Below are 23,234 nucleotides of genomic sequence, written 5' to 3' on the forward strand. Positions count from 1 at the left end.
AGACGAAGGGCTGAGTAGTCCTTGTACATGAGTGCAAGCAGAGCAGGTGTCTGCTAGCAGGGAAACATGGGAGTATAAGCAGGGGTGGAACACAACTTCTCCTTCCAGCCTTTTCTCCCTCCCAGGCCATGCTCTAACTTCAGTCCTCCAGTTCAACTTAATGGGAGAGCACCTGGCTGTTGGAACAGCAGCAAACAAACTCCTAGCCCCCAAAACACATTAGTTCTGGGTGCAATTCTGTTTTCATTTACACTGGCACAAACCAGAAGCAATGCCTTTGTGCTTGGCAGAATTACACTGATGTGAAGATGGACATGGGGGAACCTTTGGACTTTACATGCACCACAGTAGTTCTGAGGAGTTTTCTTGTAGGAAGACAACCACTGCTCTTCTATTCAACTATGAACCCAGAGCCTGCATTCCCAAAGAACATTTCTTTAAACTCGATGTGTAACACATCCACACTAAGTTCTGAAGGGGCCTTTCATCCTTTCAAATAGTAATCCACCCAGATGGAAAAAATATAGAAAGTGTATATGCTGCACGATAAATGAGATTCATGCCACATACTAAATACTTGAAATGTATGTGTCACTGCTAATGCCTTTCAAAATATTACAGGACCAGTCTTTTCTCATGATGTTTAAGATGTATGGCATGACAGTGTGCTCTGACTGTCAGGAACACTTGCCAATGTTGTAATGTTTTAAGCATAGTCTACATTGAGTAATATACTTTAAATATATGGGTACAGTAAATTTCAGTCAAATAGATAACATCTGGGCATAGACCATATGAGCCTGTAAAAAGTGTCCAGAAACAGACAAAAAAGCCTGGTGCCAAACCTCAGCCTGAGTTGCAGAGTTTGAGAGGATTTGATGCGTCAGCTAACCAGATTTTATGAGGAAACCCCAACCTAGCCCATCAAATGGAGAGATGTAACAAATCATTAGCAAGCTTCATAGTCAGAGACATGCCTTTGGTAAGAATCGAATTCCACCAAATGGATAAAGGCTGCTTTTATTGCCTGAGCTTGGAGTGTCTGCCTGTGGTTAATCAGAGCACAGATGTGTACTCCATTAAATACCCCACAGAGCTGCCTCAGACCCAACTTCCTCTTACAACCCATCGGCCCAAGGAACAGTATCTCCCAGATGATCTACCGCGTTAGAAACCCGTATTTCTCATGCCTACCTTTATGCCAGCATCCCCTTTTTCACCCTGCCCAGCAAAGGAGAGAGAGAGGGAGGAAACAGAGAGGTGCAGTGAGCATAAAAGAGAAGTCGAGCAAGTAGTGTAGTTCTAACAACAAGGGCCAAAGAGAAAGTAGCTGAAAGAGGGAGCATGTGCTAAATGCAGCCTCAGGTCTCCAGAGAGAAATGGCTCCTGATCATAACGTGGTAGCAGTCTGAACACTGGCTGCAGCCCACCCCTTCCTGGGAATGCAAGGCAGTTTACGTCGCTGGAGTGGATGCTGGAGGTCACCCGTACTAATTCTTTCCTACATGTTTTGGGTGTAGATGAACCATCCAACCGTTTCCTGGACCAGAGTATCCTCATTCTCCCAACCTTAATGCAAAAGCCTCTAAAGGTCAGGTAAATTTTATTCTGTAACATGCAGGGCTGAACCTGGCCCTGGTTCAGGACGGCAGGGAATCACTCCAGCCAAAAATCGCCCAGGCCCCTCTGTAAGAGGAGCAAATTTTTCTGTTTACGTGGTTTATACCAGGCTCTAGAGAACTGCCTCCAGTCCCTGGCCTTTTGTATTCCTTACGGTGTCTCTAGGCTTGTGTGCCACTTATCTGCCCTTGGGAGATGGCCCCACTGACTCTGAGTTTAAGGGTTACCTTAGGGCCAGTAGCTCCAGGGAGGCCATGCGCACCGGGCAGGCCTGACTCGCCCACCTCACCCTGAGGAAGAGAAGAAAGAAAAAGGAGGAAGAAGCAAACACAGTAAGCAGCAAGAAAAGGAGCCTGTGGTTGCCTGAAAAGTCATCAAAGATGTGAGAGGAATGTCCCACACAGAGTGTCTCTGGGAGAGGAGCACCATTCTGTGTCAAGAAAGATAATCAGGGTGCAAAATGTATGGATTGAAGGGAGTGGTCCCACAATCCTATGTCATACCAGAGCTCACATCTTTGTTCAACTCTTTGCCCTCTTTTCCCTTTTCCCCTGACCCACACACCAGGGAGGATTTTCTCCCCTACTTTCATCCATCCCTTCCACCTTTGCCAGAGAAAGGTCACAACCTCGGGCTCATTCCTCCAAGATCAGTGGAGGCTCTTCACTTGGTAAGTAAATTAGCCAGGCAAGTTGTTTCATGTAAGAGGAGCTCGTAGGAGAGGCCCTCACTGTGAGGTCATTGCAGGGACCCCCTCACCACTCCTGCGTGCTGAGAGCCGCCCGCCCAGTGCACTCAGAACAGGATGGGCTCTTAATGGAAAAACCGATGGTTCACTGGAAGAAGCGGCAATAAATTGCGTCTGTCTGCAGGAGTGGGCTGTGGTCCGCGGGGACTATAATTTCCACTTCCTGACATAACAAAAACTTCTCGGTTTATACAGAACTAATTAAAAAGCTCTCAGGTCTTGCCATTTTGCTCACAGAGCACCCATAAAGCAATGTGGAGATAACACAGGACACAGGACTCCTGCCTGCTAGGAACATTCGCCGTCCCCTTCTGCAGCTGACATCTCTTTAGCAGTATCTCTTCACTCCCTCTCTCCCCTTTGATCTTCCTTTGTGTCTTTCCCCTGTCTCTCTCTCTCTCTTCATTACACCCTCTGGGCTTGACAACCCTGCTGTTACTTAGCTGCTGCTGAAGACATTCGGGCATTGCCAGCTTCTGCCTTTTAACCTGGAGCAGGATCGACTCTGCCCTGCTTTATTCCAGAGAGCAATACATAGCCAGGAATTTGGCCCTTTCCAGCCTCCTGTTCAGGTCTGGATGCACAAGAGGTAGATTTCAGCCTGGAAGTGGGTGTAGAGAGGCACGCAGACAGGGAGATGTCTGTACCATAGCTACAGGAGAGTTAAAGATATCTCTGAGTCCAGCCTCTCCTTATGTGGCTGATGGCAGGGGATCTGCGGGCCTGTTGCAGCCCCGTGTCTGGCAGGAGCAGGCCTCAGCAGAGGACTCCAGAGGAGTCCACAGACTCACAGCGGTCATCCCGCAAGGCATCAGTGCAGCTTAATTCGTTTAACAATACTGGAGGTCCCCTCCTTACCTTTCTGCCAGGGTATCCCTGAATCCCAGGGTCTCCCTGCAAAAGGCAGAAAGACAAAAGAAAGTGAGGCTTGGCCTGGGAAGGACAAATCCCTGCGCTTTTTCCTGGGGCGATACTGGGATGGAAGGGCATTCCATGAGGAAAATTCACCTTTTGCTTGGAGTGACTCCACTGAGTTCCTGACCCTTCAGACCTGTGGGTCACTGTTCCCTGCGCTAGACTGAGCCCTAGCAGGAAAAGCGCAATAAGCACTGGCAGCTGGATAACTCATGCCAGCTCTGTGCCCCAGCTCTGTGGTTCCTAGCTCCTCACCCTGGCTACATATCTCAAATAAAATCAAATGGGGGTGGGTGGTTGCAGCTGAAAAACAACAACAACCACCCCCCCACTCGCACTTTGGCAAGTGAATAAATGGGAAACTGTGGTGGAGTTAACAATAGCATTGCAAAATCAGTTCCTGAAGTGCTGGTAAATGCTTTGAGAATGGAAGAAGCCAATAAAGCTGTGTGTGGCAAAGAATTTTGCAAGAGGGGCTGATGAGGCGTGCCTTGCTCAGTCAAGATGCAACTCAGACATGTCTTCTGGACAAAACCCATGAGTCAGCACACGGGCCGGGCCCCAAAGGCTATACCGAGCTGGGTTAGAAATCTTTCTCAGCTACTAGATGTAATCTCCTTTCCCTCTCCTCCACCCATCAAAATGTACACATCTCTCCTTGCCGGGAGCATTCCCCTCCGTTACCACCTTGCTACCTCTAAGTGAGGCGAGATGTCTCACCTTTGGTCCAGGAGGCCCAGGTAAGCCCTGTAGAGATAAAATCAAAACAGACACTGAGGTCAGCAAATGTAGACAACATTACATGGACTGCAGCGTGATGGGAGATGCTGACTGCTTTGGTTGGAAATGCCCCTTTGCAGAGATGATTTGCACTGGTGAGCTCAAATATCCCCAATTTATTCTTCATGTAAATTAATATTATCTTAATCCATACACCCAAATAAATTCCTGCCCATAGTGCTCCATCCCCCCAGGCCTGGTCTTGCTGAATCTGAAGACCAAAAAGCTGCTTTGCCTTATGCATTGTGCTCCAGAATCTTTTCTGTTTCTCTGTTTTTGCTTGGGAAACTTGTTCCGAGCCCGTTGTGAAGCTCTGGAGTAAACCAGGCATTTGCAGCTTCCTCTGACAAGCTAAATAGAGAGAATATATTAACAAACGAACCACTTGTGTTTTTAAAGGAGAAATAACCAAACAGTTTACCTGATATGAACCATGAAGCATACCAGATATGTGTGTATGTAAATATAAATAAACAAAATATCCAGGCAGGAGCTGCCTTCCTGATGTGAGCAGACGGAAGGAGCTAACTACTCTAGATATGCTCTGATGCCTACACCACACCTGATGTTGCCTGCTTATGGCAGTTCAAATGTTTAGTCACTGCACCCTTGGCTCCTCAGAGCTCAAAGACAGATAAGGATGCTGGCAGGACACCCGACCCCCTCTATCATGTGTGGAGAGGTGCTTTTGCCTCAGAGGACAAGACTAGCTTGTCCTGCTAGCAGGCCTTGAAAACTCTTGGAGATGGAACCTCCTTTCACGCTGCAGTCGCTGCAGGGCCAGCGTGGTATGTTTCTACCCGTAGCTCCCAGGAATGGAGCTGGTTTCTTGTACCCACCTTTCCATCTCTGCCAGGCTTCCCAGGTTCTCCCGCTCTGCCCTGTTGCAAAAGAGAGAGGCACATTAACAGGATTTTCTGCCCTGTCCCCTGCCATTTAGCAATGGTATTATTTTAAATGATGCTTCTGGTTTTGCCCTCTTTGGCTGCTTGCTACCAGCCTGAGAACAGGACGGGGGCAGGACTTCAAAGAGGTCACAGGGATTCTTATCAGTCAGGTTTCTGCTGTGAGCAGGACAATTACACCCTGTGTGCTACTTCCTCCCCGTGGCCGTCTGCAGAGGCTGAGGAGGAGGAAATGGGCCTGATGTCACCCACTCACACGTGCGTGTCCAGATAGCAGCAGCGTAGGGTGAACACCTCTGCCTTCCCTCCCACGCCCCCTCCTTCCTGGGAACTTCTTCCTCCCCACACATCCACATCCCCTGCAAATCTCCTGTCCATGGCTATCTTGGCTTCAGAAGAGGCAACAAAGACCAGAGGAAATTGTCTGTGCTCTAGGGAAAGAGGAAGCAGAAGGCTTTTTTGTAACTGGACTTACAGGCGGTCCAATTGGCCCGGGCTGTCCTGGGGTTCCTTCGGGTCCAGCCGGTCCAGTGGGCCCTGGTGGGCCAGGGGGCCCCGGGGGACCTTGGATTCCCGCTTGTCCTTGTTCACCCTGAGGTTTGTTAAAACAAGGGGTTATTGGCAGGCAGAGCAAACCCTTCACACCACCGCCCCAAGGGCCCAAGGCAGGTTAGCCTGGCTGAAGCAGAAGAGGTAGAAGCACGTCCCAGGTTAGTGCCACGAGAGGTTTCCGAGAGTGAGGGAGAGCCCTGCTGAGGATGGCTGGGCTGCCCAGGCAGCAGGAGCCAGCACCCTACGGTTTACAAAGACATCTGAGGCCACCTTGTCAAAACTCTCTTTGAAAGGGATCTACAGATAACTGAGCAGTCCAAAGAGATCTTTTTCTTCATTGAGTCAGTCAAGTACAGTTTATATGTCAAGGACCAACATCTCCTGAGCTTCTCAGGACGCTTTCCAAAGCACTTGACAGTCACATGTGAAGCAAAGCCTCCTATGACCACAATGGCGCTTCCAGGCAGAGCCACAGTGTCTTACCTCAGCCTGTTTTTCGCCTGTGCTATAATTGTTGGGCAACACTCCCTCTGTTTTGCCAAGGACCAAAAGTAGAAACTCCACAAAACCAAGAGAAAATAACACGATCATCATGGCATTTCTGGAGCCTGCCCAAAACAGGCCTATGTACGCCAGGCAGAGCCTGTTTTTGTAAGATTTAAGCAGCTAGTGCGTGCAGAGCCACCTGCCATTTTAAGCTCTCTGAAATGAAGCCGTTTCAGCCGGTTCCTCCCCAGGCCCCTCAGTAGCCATTTGGTGGCTGTGGCTCATGCCTCAGAAATGTCATCTGGCCCAAAGGACCTGGACTTGGGACCAAGCAGCGCTGAGGAGACAGTGGGTTGGAAGCGCCACATACGAATACCAGACTGCTGATCTATAATTGATGAATCCAGCAAACTCCTAAGGCACCATGGCACCCACACTAAGCTGTTAGTCTCATGGGCTCCCCTCCCATTCCTCCTCCCTAGATAAAATATCATGACATCCTACTCCTAGTGACCCAATTTAAGTTTGAAAAACTCTCCTTAGTCAATCCACGGGAAGCTAGAAATCAAACATGATTGTTTCTCAATTATAAATCAATGGGTATGCAGTTGGGTCTCTGCTGGATTTATCCTCTCTACAGCCTTATACGCTGCTGCTGGGTAAAGCTAAGTCTGCTCTCACGCACTTGCATGTGCAGGAGAATGCATGAAATCTGTCCCCTGCATGTGTTCCTACCAAGTGTGCTGTTTATCCTGGCTGCCTTTAGTAAAACATGCAGATACAGGGATGTTTGCTTTATTTAGAATGATAAATGAAAGTAATAAGTGGCAAATTTCATCCCTTCTGCCATGAGCTCTATTTAAAAGAAAATTTCCAACACGCGGGCCAGGCTCATGGGAAGCTCAGTCATGTGTGGAGCAACAGCCCTTCTCCTTAAAAGAACCGCCGCCTCGTCGCCCGACCCGCAGCCCACGCTGGGAAGTCTGCTGGGCCAGACAGGAAAGGTGCCCTCTCTTTCCCCCGTTTTGTAAGTGGATCCTGACTCACCTTGTGGCCCGTGCAAGGGAACACACGATCCTTCCTGAGCTTCCCTATCCTCCATACTCAGTGCTGTTCAACCATCCTGTAAATGGTCTCGTAGCTTTCAAATTCAGCAAAGAATTTGGATCCAATTAAGACATGAGGTTTGGAGAACACTGGAGTGTATTTCTAGACTTCCTCTTGCCCTGACCTCTCAGCCCAGCTTCAGAGACTTCCTTCCCATTGCATCTTATAGCACCCTCACTCATGAGTGCACAAAAGGGTGCATGCCTCTTACAGCACCCCCACCATGGGTGCACCATGGGAAGGCAAAGAGGACTTTGCCTGTCTCACTTTGGCTCGTCCTCCTCTATTCCCACCTCAGGTGCTCTCTGTCAGCCCAGTTCATGCTCCAGATTTAGGGCACTAAAATGCAGCATGGTGCTGGGAACTGGTGCTGGCAGCCCGGCAGGGGCTGGGGAGAGCAGGAGCCCTGCCCCAGCATGGGGAGCGGCTGGAAGGGGCTCACCCAAACTCCCATTGACATCACCTTTGCTTTGCTGCCTTGGACAGAGCGTGCTCTGTCTAAGTGAGTGCCCGTCCATGCAGATCCCTAAACACGCTAAACATTATTACCACATCATTATAGTCTCATTAATGCATTCAGCACAAGACCCCCACAGATCTAACTGGATGGTAAGTGGATACAGTAAGTTGGAGGTCAGGTGTCATTTTCATCAGATGTCATTCTATATTTTTAGCCATTGACTGGAGCTATTTTTCAGTTCTTTTAAACACCAGTTAGGCACCCTGATTGTGCCCCAGCAATGCGATGCTTATTCAGCCTCCTGACACAGGTCTCGGCTCAGCCCATGTCTCTGCTAAGCCCAAGCCCTTGGGCAAAGTGCTCTTGCTGATGTGCTCAGAGCAGCAGCAGCATTTTCCTCTTTCAGGCGCCGGTGCTAACATTTATTTTGCAGCCTCGCATTTTTTCTTAGTATTCACATGCTGGGCTCCTGGAATTGCCTGGTGCTGGCAGATCTGTAGGAGTGGATTACACTTTGCTGCACTTTGAGAATGAACACAGCAACAGCAAAACCGATCATGGCAAAATTCTCCGGTGAAGTTAGCCTCTGGGGACAGAGGGAATTTGCAGCCCTGGCTGACGACAGGACGCGGGGCAGCTATTCAAGTTTCCCACTTCATCCTGGATACGAACTTCAGCTTTCAAAGCCTTCCCAAGAGGTCAGTCCTTGGCCTGGGTCTCCAGACTGTCACTTTGAAGGGCAACCAGTGCAAGCCGTGGGGTTTTGTGAGGTGCAAACACTGAATCGATAGAAACTGAACTGAGACCACAGGCTCAAGCAATAAGGTCAGGATTTTGCCAGTGCTGGGCAAGGACCAGGCACCTCGTGGTAAAGGCCTGTATTGCAGACTGCAGTTCCCTGCTAGCATCTGACTGTCTAGACAGGCAGCGAGGTGACAAAACCCAGCCACTAATAGAGAGTCCCCAGCACACTTCACCGGGGTAATTACAGTGGTTTGTCCACACGGGAAAGTTAATCCCAATTGATGGAACGAGGGAGCTTAAAGTGGGCTCATTAAAAGCCACATGAACTCTGACTATGGACACTCTTATTCACTATTCATACGTCCAGAATTCATTTTATGAATTCATTCCCAAAATAAACTAAACTAAACATGAATTATAGCCCTGGAAACCAAAATAAATGTGTTTACACAAAGATTTAATGCAATTTAATGAAACCATTATAAGAGCTTATTTAAACACATTTTCCCAAGTGTCTCAGACCAGACTAGCCCTTAGAAGAAGCATTTGCCTATTCATTCATCTCAGATAAATTTCACAGACATTAGCTGCATTTCAGCAAGAGGTTTCTAACCTCTCCTGGAGATTGAATATGCAGGAACTGACTCCTTAAGGTGGGAGACTTCTTGTTGACAGTCCTGAGAACTGTTTCATGGCCCATTTCTTTTAGTTTAAAAAACTGGCTTCGCTGCATTTCTCTTTAGCTACATTATCACATCAAAGATTTCCTTCGCTTCAAAGAAAGTCCCTCAGCTCTGCCTGAACCTCTTGGAAACCCCTCTTAAGGGGAAGAAAGACAGGTAGCAAGCTGATTAATTGCAAGCGTCAGGGTAAACTTAGAAACAGGCAACGAGGAGGAGAAGTCTACCTGGAAAGTGCGTCTCTTTATGACCGGAGGTGGAGCCAGCCGCACTGAATTGAGGAGAGGCAACAGCTGAAGAAGATCAAACCAGAAGGTCGTGGGGCAAAGGAGGCCATTAGGGCACCGAGAGTCAGAGAGCAGCCAGGGGAGAGAACAGAGAAGAGGGGAACAGAGAGATTGCCGTGAAAATAAAGCCCCACGTGAGCGCCGCACACGGAGGGCGCGCAGCACAGGTACCTGCCGGCAGACCTCTGAGCTCCTCCGCGCCGTGCGTTGCTCACAGGGGGACTTGCCACATGCCAGCCCTGGCGGGTGCAGGGTGGTCACTCGCCAACCCGGTGCTCCCAGAGCTTTTACTGCTTTCTCTGCTTGGAAATAAAACTTACCCAGGGGATTTTTGACTTAGCTCTGCCAATCTCCTCAGGCAGGATTTACTGCAAGATATCCCCCCCACTGGCTCTGCTAAGCTCTCCCGTGACAGGACTCTTTCTCTTAATTTCTCATCATCAGATTTGAGGCAACTATCAAAATGACCATTTTCTCCAAGTTTTCCAAGTGTGGTTTCCCAGTTCTATCCATCTTCCCTTACAAGAAACACAGTGTATCTCCAGGCCTCGTCCTTCCTCGGGATGTGAAAGGGAGTGAGTGGGGAGAGGCTAGCTGGAGTCAGCAGCAGGCATCAGAGCCAGCAAACAGGTCCTGGCATGGTTCATTTAGCTGGGCTGACACAACCATCATGGTCAAGGAAGACCAGGCCTCGGTGCCTGAGCCCTGGGCAGTGTATTGCCTTGGGAGCCTGTACTTTGCTTTTCCGTGTTTAACAGTAACATCACCCTCTGACTGCTTATAGCCAGGAATGCTGCCTTAGGGCACAAAGCTGACCCGGACACACAGAAATCAAATGCACTAAAGCTCAGGAGCATTTGTTCATCCTTCTGCTGTATCCAGTTTCCACTTGCTGCTGTCACCCTGGCACCCACCATGCCGGCTCCAGGCCCAGGAATGCTCCTCTGGCCTGATCCACTTTCCTGTTCCTATCAGTTTTCCGTTGAAGCTGCTCTTGATTTACACAGGGAGAAGAGAAAGAGGCTTACTGTGCTCAGGCACAAAAATGTGCCCCTGTGTGCAATGTTTCCCCATGTGAGCTGTGCGCTCAGATCTGAGAGGTGTGCCCACAGGTCTCCCGCCATAGTAACCATACACATCCAAGCAGCGCACTTTAATCCCTTTAAACATTGTTCCTCGTGTTTGCAGTGAAAGCAAGGATCCAGTCCTGTTCCAAAGGGAAGCAGCAACCCAATATTGCAGCATCGCCACCCTGTGATCAGGCAGTTGTGTTCGAATGTACAGATCCAGAGAGCCACAAGCTATCTCAACAAAAGCAGTGCTGCTGGAAAATCAGCTAGGCTGGTTTTATCTGAAGGAAATCCTCCTCTTTCTAAAAGACAGTGCAGGAGGCCAGCCCCATAGCTCAGGAGAGCGTTTGGGACTGGGCTGATCTCCTCAAGGGGGATGTTGCTGTAAATCCCACACCCCCATGCTAGGTGTGCCTAGCATGTCTGTACGAGTGACCCAGACCCAGCTGAGCTGGCTTTGCTTGGGTCCTCAAGTGCTGAAGTGTGTCTGAAATACTACGCAGCTTACAGGGAAGCAGAATGAGGATGCTGGGAAGGATAAGGAAGAAAATGCAGAAAAGCACTCCTGAAAACAGAGACGAGACAAGACAAGGGAGAGAGAGTTTACAGAAGAAACCTGAAGCCTCTTCCACCCAGCTCCTGCCCTGCCCCCTCTGTGTCCCATGGCAAGTTTTTTTCAGAAGGCAGCATGCAATATTGGATCTGCATCCTCGTGCCTTTGCATCAGAACTGAATCCCATCAGATCATTACCCACAAACCTTCAGTGTAAGGATCTGGTTAGAGCGCAGGGCTGCAAGGGTGGTACTTAGGTATTCCTAGGGGACAGTGAAGACACACGACACAAATAGGGTCAGTTAGACACACAACATTTCTGAGAGCAGACGGAGCATGGCTGGTCCCCCCTTTCCCTGATCTGAGCACCCTTCCCCAGGGCGGCATTTTGGAGTAGCTCGAGTGGCCAGCTCACACCCAATGGGTAGCCCCTCGCCTGGGCTTGTCCCTCTCAGCAGTGCAGACCATTCATACAGAAAAAAATAGGAAACTACAACAAGAGCCAAAGCATACATCCTAACCTTACATTTCCTTCCTAAGAAAACAAAGACAAAACAAAACTGAAACAGCATCTCTGTTTTTTCAGGACGTTGTTTTTCATTTTGTCACCTAGAATATCTGACAAAGGACCTTGTCAACCAGTAAATCAAGAGCAAATTGCAATTCAGTCAAATGTGTAGCATTTTTACAAGGCTCATCCTAGGGTTTTTTTGGGAGGAAGAGAGAGAACTGCACCTTTGTTGGTTGATTTGTGCCTTTGGCTTCCTGAAATTGCAGCCTGTGACCAGATCCTTCAGGACAGCCCACCCTCAAGCTGATCTGAGGACAGTCACCCTTCCCATGAGCATGCCTCTGCCTTGGCACAACTCATGAACTTTTTAAAATGTTGAGCTTGCTGCCTCATGAGACCACAAGCACCTCCACAAGAGCCAAGGAAACGTCACTAGGCTTTGCTGGGATGTGAGGCTTTGTACCCACCCTTTCCAGCGTGTCACCCCGGGGTGCCTACAATCCCACCCCACCAAACCAGTGTGCCTTTGCCTCCAGGTCTGAGCCCAGGCTACTCCCAGCGATGCACAATCTGCATCTCCGTTTCCCAGTGCTGCTGTGGGTCCTGCCGCTTCTTTTCACCTTGAGCACTGAGGACAGTCGGAGCCAAGGGCCTGTAACAGGAACCCAGGACACCACTGGGGTGAACATTGTTGTTAGTTTCTTTTTAACATAACAATCTAGTGAGCCGGCTAGCCTAAATAAACACAGCTGACCAGCTATTATTGTACCGGGACTGACACATACCTACGGACCCCTTCTCCCTTGCTGCCAGCCGAGCTCTCTCCCCTGCCTCTGCTGCTCAGAGCATCCAGGGCCCTGCTCGCTCAGCGCCAGGGACCAGAGCCCAGCTAATTGTCCAGAGGCCCATCAAAAATAAACAGAAAGCCCTTAAGCCTGTCTCCCTGTACACCCAGATTACAAATTCCAGCCACTTCATATGATGTCGGTCCAATGCATTTCCAGTGGATTTTCAGCACTCCATTTGTTTTTAGAGGTGGTTAAATTTTACCACTGTAATCCCCTCAAACCCCATGATGTACTCTCTCCGCTCTTGGCTGTGGTACATGCCAGCCAGGCCAGGATGAAGAGGCAAGTGGGGCAACATCCTGGCTTTCATTAAACGGTTGCTGGCATCAACCCTCCCTCTCTGCTCCTTCTTTGCAGGCAGAAAGCCCACCAGGCTGAGGGACCAGCATGGGGACCAGCTCACCAGGGACCAGCCAGAGCACTGTGGCCAGGGGTGATTAGGGTTACTTTCAGGTAGGGAGCACAACAATTCCCCTTGTTGAGACTGGCATGAGGGAGAAGAAACAGGGAGGAATGATGATAGTTTCCCCACAAATCTCACAAACTCCTGGTCACACAACTGCAGCGGAGGCTGTGGAAGCAGGTCGGACCTGGTGCAGCAGCACAAGGTGTGAGAGGATGACCTCTGCTCCTCCAGAAACCCTAGGGTTTTGGGGTGAGGACACGGGCCTTCCCCACCCCGGCAAGGAGCATGGGAGGGTCTCCAGGAAACAAGTGACAGCATTTATCTGAGGGTCAACCCTGGTGGGCAGGAACAGACCGGAGAACCAACATCCCTCCTGGAAAACGTTATCTGCTGCTTTTCTGTGAAACACATCAATCAGCCAAGTGCTGCCCTCAGGGCCCCAATGACGCATCTTGTTAATGAAATGATCTATATTTCCAACAAAAAGCCATTCAAACGAAGGAGGATTAACATGCAGGAAGGAACGGGACAGACGATAATAACACTAATGACTTACCCTGTGCGGGTACTCTGCACACTGACCCTGTGAAAGAAAGGGATTAAAAAGAAAGAGTTTAAACTACAAACAGAGAGGATCAAAATAGACACACGGGGTCAGATCCAGAAGGTGTAAATCATTGTGACTATATTGAATTCAGTGCAGCTATGCCAATCTGCACACGACAAGCACCGTCCCTCCTGTCCCCTATCCCCAGAGCCCTCTGTTCTTGCTGTATTTCTCAGCCACTCAAAGTCAGACCGAGCAGCACCAAGTCCACCGAGTCCCTTCCCTGCTCACATTTTACATTTAATTTTCAACACGTCTCTCATTAAAATTACCTTTTCTCCTTTTTGTCCTGGGGGTCCCTACAAAAGAAAAGTGATATAAAAGCCCTCAGTAAATGAAGGAGTTCAGTGCATGCAAGGGGGAAAGGGATTAGGAAGAGGTGCGATTGCAAGAGATGGGATACTTACGGGTTGTCCCCTGGGACCTGCAGCACCCTTTAAAGAAACACAGTCGTGAATGCGAGATGGATTCCCATTTACAGTGACAAGAAGACAAAAACTCTCAGCTTATGCAGTAGGTGGAAACTCAGCTTTTAAAAACAATTGTGGAGAAAATTCCCAAGAGAGATCTGGGTTCCCTTTGTTACTCTGGAGGAGTGAAAATGCACACATGTTCTGGCTGCACCGCGGGGGGGAATTATTAAAAGGAGAGAGGAAAAATCATCAGGAAAACACACCCTTATTGTTCCCAGGACCTCAGTTGACAGCGCGTCTCCTCGGTCGAGGCACTGGGATCGAACCAGAAGCAGCCAGGACTGAAGCCTGAGCTGCAACTGCCTGAGCTAGGATTGTGCAACAGGGGGATGTCAGCTCACCCCTCTGCCGAGGAGCAGGGAGGGGGGATCTTCAACATGTGCTTGCCAGAGGGTTATACTGACACTCAGACTCAAAAAACGGAGTTAGCAGGAGAAAACATTCAGCGTTTCAGTGAGTGAAGGTGACTACAGAGCTGCTAGCTTGGTATATTCATGTCTGGGGGATTTCATCATCAGAGATGTCGAGAGGAACAAGACCGCATTTGTGCTTCCATCAAGTGCAGCCTAAGTTTATCATTTTCAACCAAAAGCATTTAAGTATGATGCACATATGAAACAGACCTTCAAGAGGCGAGGAGAAACATTTAATACAAAAAATACGCTTTTGTTGTTGTTGTTGTTAGATAAATTGAAAGCTGCCAGATGGGTTTTCAGAAATCTTTCCGTCAACTTTTACTTCTGCTATGAGGCCAACCATGAAAAATGTAAGCTCCCAGCCTATATATAAAGAACATAATTGCTAACTGCAAGGAAAACATATCCCATGCGTAACTAGAGAGTTGCTGTTGTGACACGATGAATTTGATAGCCGTAATGTAAAAATTACAGACGTGCATCCCAGCACTGCTATTATGAAGTTACAGAATTAGGAACGCAGCTAGTGCATTAGCTGAACTAAGATCGCTACCCTGCCTACAAGCTCATTTCCAGATGAGAGGCAACGTCATTTCAAACCAACGCGTCACCCGCAGACAAACATATATTTTTTTTACCATCTCCCCCTTCTGTCCAGGATGACCCTGCAAAAGAAAGAAGACATTCATCAGCTTTGGGCACTGCAGCCTCTAGATGATGTTGACTTAACCCATTTACTCCCTGCTTCAGGAGGCACCTGCAGTTACTACACCTTGTCAAGGGAGATGCACACCGTGCATGTGGAGCTTTGCTCACACACCTTAACAGGACACCGCTCCCTGATACCCAAAATACTGAGAACAAAGCTCTGGAGGATGAGTAGGGGGTGCAAAGGCTCTGTGGGGCATGGCTGGGACATGGTTAAGCACCCCTCAGGCTGGCAGAGCAGCTTCAGCTGAATGCAGTGCTGGGGCTCACGTGTCTGTCCCCAGAGCAGTACGAGAGAGACGCTGCTGGCTTTCTCTTGAGGGCGATGTTCCTCATGGCAAAAAAACGGTCCTGCTGTAGGAAATCAGGTGCCAGAGGTATGTGCTACCAGCTCCTTCTCCATTACAGCACGGCTAGAGGAAGTGTGGTGGGGAACTTGGCTCAGTGTCTGCCTGGAGTTATGGGTTTCATGTCAGTTGGGTTCGTAGGGAAGTAGCTATATTTGTGTCTAGCTCTCTGAAGGATGAGAAGAACTTAGGTCTCTCTCTTTCTACTACACAGCTGATCATAATGAAGCTCTAAGGACAGCATGGAGATCTTTAGGGTCCTTTCCTCTTTAACTGCAACTCTTTGCAGCACGGTAGCAAAGAGAAAGAAGCTGTAGGGTCAACTTCAGATGAAGCTGTCAGCTGTCTAAGGCAGAGGGCTGGTGCCTAGGGGACCTGCTCTGTCTGTCTGATTCAGGGTGGGAGTGCCTGCTAAGACTTTCCCTGCAGCAGCCAGGCTGTTGCACTTGTGAAGTGCTATTTTATAGATTTGCCTAGAAAGGAAGCAGCCACACTCTGCCTTCCCTAAACTCCTGACTCCTGCATCTCCCCCAAGGCATCTGTGGTATCCTCCTGCCTGCCAACCTTCTAATTTTCTTTTAATCCATGCATGTGCATGACATTGCAAAATAATCCTCTTCAAAACACACTCTATAACACGCAGGCTGGCAGGACAGTGAGACCTAGCAGGGGCCAGGACAGAAAGCCTTGAGAGAAGCTGTTTGCTTACCGGTTTGCCGTCCAAGCCAATAGGGCCCTGAAATAAAAAAGGAGAAATGATGAGAAATGCTTTCACTGGGGTGTCTGTCCATCTGACCCAGCAAGCACTATGTATCACAAGATTGCACAGACTGGGGAAAGGACGCAGAGGTGAGGTGACTCCCTCTGTCCTCCCGTGGAGTCCTGGCAGGGCCCTGGCCCACTAGGTACCAGCCCAGCTTCCTCATTGCTTCTGCAGGGACCTGCTCACTGTCAGCCCATTTCAGCAGCAGCGCTGGACACAAGAAGGGAAGGAAGGAAGGATTAATGGGCAATTTGCAAAAAAACCTCAGCATTTCAAATTTTGCACCGTTCTGTAGTTGAAAATCAGCGGTTTTCTCGAGACTTTGATTTAAAAAGGCACCCACCTTTGGGGGAAGAGGAATTTTTGCAAATGATAGAATAATAAAAGTGTCCCAGGGAAGAGGTGACATGCAAGCTTGGCAGCATGTTGAAGGTATTATTTGATGAGAAACAGGCTCTGCAGAGCGCTGTCCCACCCGGCACTTTCTCATGAGCTGGGCTGATTTGTTTTCTGCTCCTCCAAAAGCCAAAGACCACAAAGGCCTGGAGAGATCTGCTTCTCCTCAGCCCAGGGGCAGCGCACAGCCTCCCTTTTCACAAAGGGCAGAGCCACAGAGCCCGGTCAGACAGCTCGGAGGCTGCCAATTCCTCCCATTTTCCAGGCGTGAGAGTCTCCCCCACAGACCTGCTCTGGCACATCGCGTGTCCTGCAGCAGCAGCTGAGATGCCTGGCGGGAGCAGGGACGCAGGGGGTGTTTGTGTTTGCCTTAGGCTTGCTTCCTAGTTGTCCAGGATAAATTCATAAGAATAAATAGCAACTCTTTCAGTTCTCCAGCAGCCTCAATGCTTCAGAGAGTGTTGCCAGCAACTGTAGGACTGAAATGAAATTTGCTTTGTCCTCTCCTGGGCTTGTTTTCCATTCTCTTGCCCATCTGTGACAGTGCTGGAGAAGAATCCCCCCTCATGTTTTTTGTCGTTTCCCTTTGGCATAACCAGGGTCTTCAGCCTAGCACAGTCCCCAGGTGACCTGCATCACGCAGGGCCCTGTTTGGATCACAGGCGCTTGCTGCTATTGCAATATCACCTAAAGGCTCAATTAAGGTTGGAATTTCACCTACCTCGGGGTTATTTTCTTTTTTTGGGGGTATTTCTTAGGATGGTTTTCTTTTACCGAACAGATCTGGCTTCAACTCTGTTATTTTAACACTTGGGGTTTTTTTTAAATTAATTTCCTTTCGGAGCTGTGTGGGTTGTTGGTTTTTATTTTCCCTAAGTATCATTTAAAATTAAAAAAAAAAAAAAAAAAAAAAGAAGAAGAACGAATAATTAAGAAAAAACTACTTTTTCCAGTGATATCAGATCAGGTCCTGGGTTTCAGACAGAAATGATGAGATACAGCAAGCACTAATGAGGCTTCCTGGTAACATCGCACATCCGTACCTCATAAATTAGCAGTTACACTTACCGGGAATCCAGGAAAACCTCTTGTTCCAGGCTGTCCCTGGGAAGAATGAAACGGAGACAGCAGTTTAGAGAAACTGGATTTTGATGGACCCTAAGTCCTCTCTACGGAGACTTTCCTCCAGCCTCTGCCTATTTATCCTGGAACTCTCTGAAGAGTTATCCAAGACCTAACTCCCCTCCAAGGGGAAAGCATCTTGGGAAGGAGGGGAAATCTCTCATCCCCACTCCAATTTGTACAGGGCCAAGAAAATGCTGGAGCAGGTCCAGTTTGGATTGCAAGCAGTTTCCTTGAAGTTTCTACATTAATTAAATGGGTGTCCCTAGCCCATACACTAGGCTTTTGGAGCATATTCCAGAGGCTGAGCTCATTTTATGGCAATTCTTGCAGCCATAAACTGGAGGTGTTTAATGCAGGGTGCTGCTCTGTGCAAGACAAACCTTGCAGGTCACTGGTGTCTAAATACAGCCATCCCTCTTCTCCTCCTCCCCTAATCTCATGTCCCAGCACATTCATTTTCCTCACAAACAATTCTGGAGAAGAGATGATTTTTTTTTTCTTTTCTGTTTTTTCCCTCTGAGAGCTAAGAGAAAAAGGAGAGTTAGTGTGATGAGAGGAACATGAGCACCAAGTCCTTTCCCCTGCCTCTTTCTGGCTAGCCAGTGTTGGCTACCAGTTTGGGATCAGGTACAGCAAACACTGGCTTGGGATGCGTTTGTCAGCTTCTTCATCACCCACTTAAAAACACTGAAAAAAAAAAAAAAATCATGACAATTTTTCATAGTTCTTCAGTTTCTGGGACCTGTGACATCCCAGGTCACAGTTACCCTAGATTTGCGGGTATCCAGTAAAGATATCACTTTACTTAAGGATTTTTTATCTCAATTTCCCAAAGAATGTGTGAGCCAAGTCAGGAAGCAGTATGGACCAGACTTCAGCAGATCTGGAAGCATACCCATGTAGATGGAAACAGCAGGATGAGCTAAATCCTGTACCACGCTCATCGAGTGACCGCTACGGCATCTTGCCTTTGCTGAAAGCTGTGCTGCAATGCCAAAAAGCCCAGGTCTTTTGTGCTTCATTTTGGGGAAGAAAATGCTTTCTTAGGCAATTTGCGATATCATGACCAGACTGTTTGAGTCCCACAAGGTTTTGCTAGGAAAGAGCTTGGTTTAAACAAGGGTTTGCTTCTGGAAAGAAATGCACCTCTGCCTTAACCAGAGCGATCCTGTGTGGAGCTGAGGGAAGGGAAGGGGAAGGAGGGGACAGGCCTGCTGGGCTGCAAGGCTGAGGTTTGCCACAGTGAAGCAACGATAATCCCTTGGGAGAGAGCTCAGAGTCACACTGGCAAGGAAAACCTTCACCTCAGATTACGTCCCCTCCAGCCTCCCTCTATCTGCAGAGAGACTCAATGGAGGTTTACCGCTTCAGAGGATGGGGCCAAATAACCTCTTTCCAGAGTCTGAGGGATGCCCCTACCACAAAATGCCTCATGTTGCACTGAACAGTTATGTTTTTATACACAATGCTAGCAGGACCTCATCGCATTTGCACTGTTTTTTCAGTTCTGCAAAGTTGAACTTGGTCAGCTTTGCTTTGCAAGATACATATAAAACCACCTGGTCCTGTTGGCTAGTGACCAGGAGGGAAGATAGGCTATAAATTAAAGGATCTGTCCACCGCTGGTTTCTGAAAAGGCAAGAATCAAGAAGAGCCTAGCCACAATTCATTAATTTTGGTTCCCTGTTGGACACCTCCCCAGACAAGAAGTGCTAAAAAAAGAATTAGGGAGAAAACCTGGAAATGGTGCAATTTGGCTTCCTCTGTAGACTACAGACTGCTGCCTCTTTCTCCTTGGAGGACAGCAGAGTGATTTGCACGGTATCAGGCCAAAACAACAGTTCAGCAGCAAGCTATTCCAAGAGACTGTTTTTGTTGGGTGGCTGTTTTTCCTTGTCTTCTTTTTAAAATGTTGATCATATGACGTATGTAATCCCGGCAGCTGCCAAATCATGGAGACCGTCTGTTTCTGCCACTATCGGTGCACTGTCCCTCTCTGGCCAGAAGTTAAGCAGCTCTGAGCTCGAGCGAAAACTTTAACCTCGAAACAAAAATCTGGAAACTATTTGTCATCCCACGTCTTTCCGAGTGGCCCCTTGGCCAGGGTTTCCGTGTTTGTCTTCAGTGCTCAGCCATCCTTTTGACCTATCACCAGCTCCCCGGGAAACTGGATCATCTTCACAGTAGACTTTGGGGGTGGAATTGTGGAGTTGTGCCAGTCCTGGCACCTCAGGGCTTTGACTGGTGTAGGCAAAAGCCCATTTTAAATATGATTTGCCATCTAAATTTTCTGCTGCTTTGGAGGTGTAACATGTTCCGCACTTTCTCAAACAGCAGCAAAAGCAATGAGGCAAAACAGCAGAATCAAAGCAGACATTAAAAATTGTCCTGCAGACCAGGCATGTGTCCTTCGAGAAAACAGTGGTGCCTGCCTCTGCAGGACCTACAGTGACAGTGACTGCCAGTTTTTCTCTCCAATTACTTTAATCACACTATCCAGAATGCTGAGAGTTACAGCTCGTGAGAAACAGCAAAAGCAACAGGGCATTCACCCTCCAAAATCTGCTGTTTGTGGAATAGGGTGGTCTCACTCAGAGCTGGGCATGGAGACATCTGCCAGCCCTTCCTCCTCGCCTGGCCACGTGGCCATGGACCGTCTACTGGGTACAAAACACTCAGGGAGACCCATCTGTGCCCTGGCCTTTGGTTCTGTCACTTCTCAAACTCCAGCGTGCCTGGGAACCGGCAAAGGTGTTTCTTATTAGAAACACTTATCAGGAGGCTTTTGGAAAGTTAATTGGAAAGCCAGATGTAGCCAAGTGTTCACACTGCCTAGGTCTCTCTCACTTGACCTTTGCTGTGAAACAAAAGTTGCCGGCGGCCCATCCTCTCTGCAGGTCAAGGACGGTGCTCTTCACAGGTTAATCAAAATCGGAAGCGCCCACTGGGAGGGAGAGAACTGAATCTCTGGGTTGTTTTTCATGGAAATCTCCAGTGGAGGCTGTGCAGGGATGGAGAGGACTGGCTGCATCCACACAAAAGCAGAGGTTTGATGCCTGAACCAGAGTGCAAGAAACATCCAGCATTTAGGGCACATAAATGCTCCAACCCTTCATGTCGGTCTTTTTTTATGACCCTATCCTTGCAAAAATCTTTGTCTGGCTGACTTGTTGCACCTTGCAGGGACACTTTTGCTGGAAGAGTGTGGAGAATCCTGCCTACACTTTCCAGATAGCGGTAACTGTGCTGTCGAAGAGTTTCCAAGATTATGGGTACTTAACAAAGACATCTGAACAACTCTGAACTACCCATTTTTGTGAGTTCCCTAGTCACCAGCTTAACTCTGATCCCACTCTTCTGCAAAATCAGGGGGTTTGCCCTCTGCTAATGAAACCAAAGGCTGAGATCAGCCAGGCAAGGGGCGTATTTTCTCCCAAAGTGGTAGCAGCCCTGTTGCAAGAAGGAAATATGCTTCTTCCTTTTAAATACATGAATATGGTTTCTTTGTCAGGGAAGGCTTGCTCATTTGTTCTGGAGTATGAACTGTAATTTCATTATATATAGTATATAATAGCAGTATAAAACCAAGGCTGGCTCAGCATGGGAACCACATTATAGAGGGTTTTTGCTCTCTCCACCTGATGATGTGTCTTAACTGCCCCTCCTAAGTCTTTCCCTGTAACTTGCCCACATCCTGCATCAGTCAAAAATAGAGAGAAAGGCCACTTACGGGTGGACCACGAGGCCCAATGATAGACATGCCTGCTTCTCCTGGAGCACCCTGCAGAGAGAGAAGGGAGAGGAAAAGGGGTGAGGAGGAGAGAAAAATACAAGGACAATTATATTCCCATCAAGACCAGGGTTAAATGAGGGTGTTCAAGGTGTGAGACCTTCAGGGCTTATGGGGCAGCTGCCATTCTGGTCACTCCCAGCTCTTGCCCCACACTTTGGGAGAAAAGATGTTGTTTGGAGCTACTCAGACGTGACAGAAAATGGAAGCTGCCCAGCAAGGAAAACTACAAACACATAAAACACTTTCTGGCAAAACAGAGGATCTGCCCCATTACAAGCGTGAAAGATGGCCTGAAAACTTTTCTGTTTCCTTCCTGAGAGTCCAGAAGGACTGTGTCCTGCAGAAAAAAGAAAAGAAGGAGGGATGTGCTGGGCTGCAGGGAAATGGGAGCTGTGGGCAGCTCACTGGCTGCCTCCAGAAATGCCTTGCTTTTGTGCTTCTCAAACTCAGTTGGGATGTGGATGAAAACAGTAAAGTCCTTTCTGGAAAAGAAAACAGCTGCCTCTCCAGATCCTAGCCACCCACGACGTGCGATGGGCAGGACATGTCCCTGTCTTTGGAAAACATGGCATATTCCTGAGAGGCAGCTCCAGAAGCACCCAGGGCTGGGGAGCTTTGGGATGGAGTGTCCCATAAACCAAGCAGCCCGTGAGCAAGCAGAGCTCTCTGCAAAACAAAGCTGAGGCCTGCCAAGGACCTAGGACTCTCACGCAGGCTTTGGGGAAGCATGGGCAATTAAGAGTTTTCCCTTGTTTGTTTGTATCTATCTGCTGTCCCTTTGTGTTGAAAGCTTTGGCCAGGGAGAAATGCAAGGACACGCAGAGAAAAAGCAGGATGGCTTCAGGCGGTGAAATCTTGGTCTGTTAGGTAATGTTGGTTGGCTTCAATGAGCAAGCAGTAGCTTGAAAGCAAGGAAGGAGAATCTCTGTACTACCTTGCCCTTCCTTGCTGTGTTTTTCTCTCTGTCTCCTGTGAAGAGGAGCAAATGGGCATGGTATGGCAGTGCATGGATGATCCCCCTATCAGGTGAATATTCATCCCTTTCCTAGTTTCTACATGTTGTTACTCAGCTATTCACACACCCCAAACACCTCCATTTCACTGTTCTCACAGGTGGAAGGTACTCACAGCTCTGGGGAAAATACACTAACGCTGAAATGTCAAACACTTCCAAACATGGGGGCCAGCAGGAGGATGCTTTGCAAACTACCACTTCTTTGCAGGTACAAAGCATCAATGCACTGCATGGCAAACAGTTTGTGAGATGGTGTCCCATAGACTTGAACCACACCATCAGTTTTCCTTAGGAAGAAGAGGTCCCTCCATGTCAGAAATAGGAGCGTGCCATGCCGTTTTCTTCATCACTACGGCTTGTACCAGGGATCGGGCTAACCTGGGAGGTGGAGGGGAGCTGCAGTTTGATTAGGGCAAGCAGAGCTGCCAGCGGAGAAGAAACTCAGTGGTTAAAACCCAGGAAGCCTCGGGGGGAGCTGTGTGTGCCCAGCCTCAGAAAGAGCTGTGTGGCTCTTACGCTGTTAGTAAATTGTCATAAATAAGAAATGCAACATCTTTGGAGGCTGAGTGGCCTGGAAGGAACGTGGGAGATAAACTCACACTGCTGGGACAGAGGGGGCAGCCCGGGGGGATGAAAGCCCAAAGTTGGCTGCAGCAGCCATGACTGTGACCAGGGGGCTTGGGCTGGCCCTAGATGAGGACAGTTGGGGATGCTATGGGCTGGGAGGAGCTGACTCACCTTCTCTCCGGGTTGCCCTTTTAGTCCCTGGGTCAGTGGCACCCGTCGCAGCCACATGCAAGAGGGTGCGGGGGAGAGAGAGAGAGAGAAAGACACAAACAACACAGGCGTCAGCGGCAAGGGCACACTCCCCCACCCCAAAACCCTTGCTATGGGGCTGGGATGAGTAGGGTGGCCTCAG

The 23,234-nt window shown here is 48.7% G+C and overlaps 1 protein-coding gene across 13 annotated transcripts in view; it reads right to left on the reverse strand.

The window, feature by feature from the left end:
- LOC141925753 (uncharacterized) overlaps window positions 1-23,234 on the reverse strand; it is a 64,509-nt gene that overhangs the window by 35,530 nt on the left and 5,745 nt on the right. For 8 of the 13 annotated variants that reach the window (XM_074830251.1, XM_074830253.1, XM_074830255.1 and 5 more), the window contains exons 3-17: window positions 23,054-23,080; window positions 21,238-21,288; window positions 17,451-17,486; window positions 15,933-15,959; window positions 14,807-14,833; window positions 13,687-13,713; window positions 13,552-13,578; window positions 13,229-13,255; window positions 9,225-9,290; window positions 5,444-5,560; window positions 4,903-4,944; window positions 4,004-4,030; window positions 3,227-3,262; window positions 1,848-1,910; window positions 1,195-1,221 (exon numbers count right to left, since the gene is read on the reverse strand). In XM_074830251.1, the coding sequence (XP_074686352.1) occupies window positions 1,195-1,221; window positions 1,848-1,910; window positions 3,227-3,262; window positions 4,004-4,030; window positions 4,903-4,944; window positions 5,444-5,560; window positions 9,225-9,290; window positions 13,229-13,255; window positions 13,552-13,578; window positions 13,687-13,713; window positions 14,807-14,833; window positions 15,933-15,959; window positions 17,451-17,486; window positions 21,238-21,288; window positions 23,054-23,080 (627 nt within the window). Of the gene's footprint in view, window positions 1-1,194; window positions 1,222-1,847; window positions 1,911-3,226; window positions 3,263-4,003; window positions 4,031-4,902; window positions 4,945-5,443; window positions 5,561-9,224; window positions 9,291-11,113; window positions 11,171-13,228; window positions 13,256-13,551; window positions 13,579-13,686; window positions 13,714-14,806; window positions 14,834-15,932; window positions 15,960-17,450; window positions 17,487-21,237; window positions 21,289-23,053; window positions 23,081-23,234 lie in introns of all 13 variants that reach the window. The other 5 variants (XM_074830259.1, XM_074830256.1, XM_074830260.1 and 2 more) reach the window with 3 other exon arrangements.

The sequence above is a fragment of the Strix aluco genome, chromosome 7 (genome assembly GCF_031877795.1).
Source record: "Strix aluco isolate bStrAlu1 chromosome 7, bStrAlu1.hap1, whole genome shotgun sequence".
Classification (NCBI taxonomy): domain Eukaryota; kingdom Metazoa; phylum Chordata; class Aves; order Strigiformes; family Strigidae; genus Strix; species Strix aluco.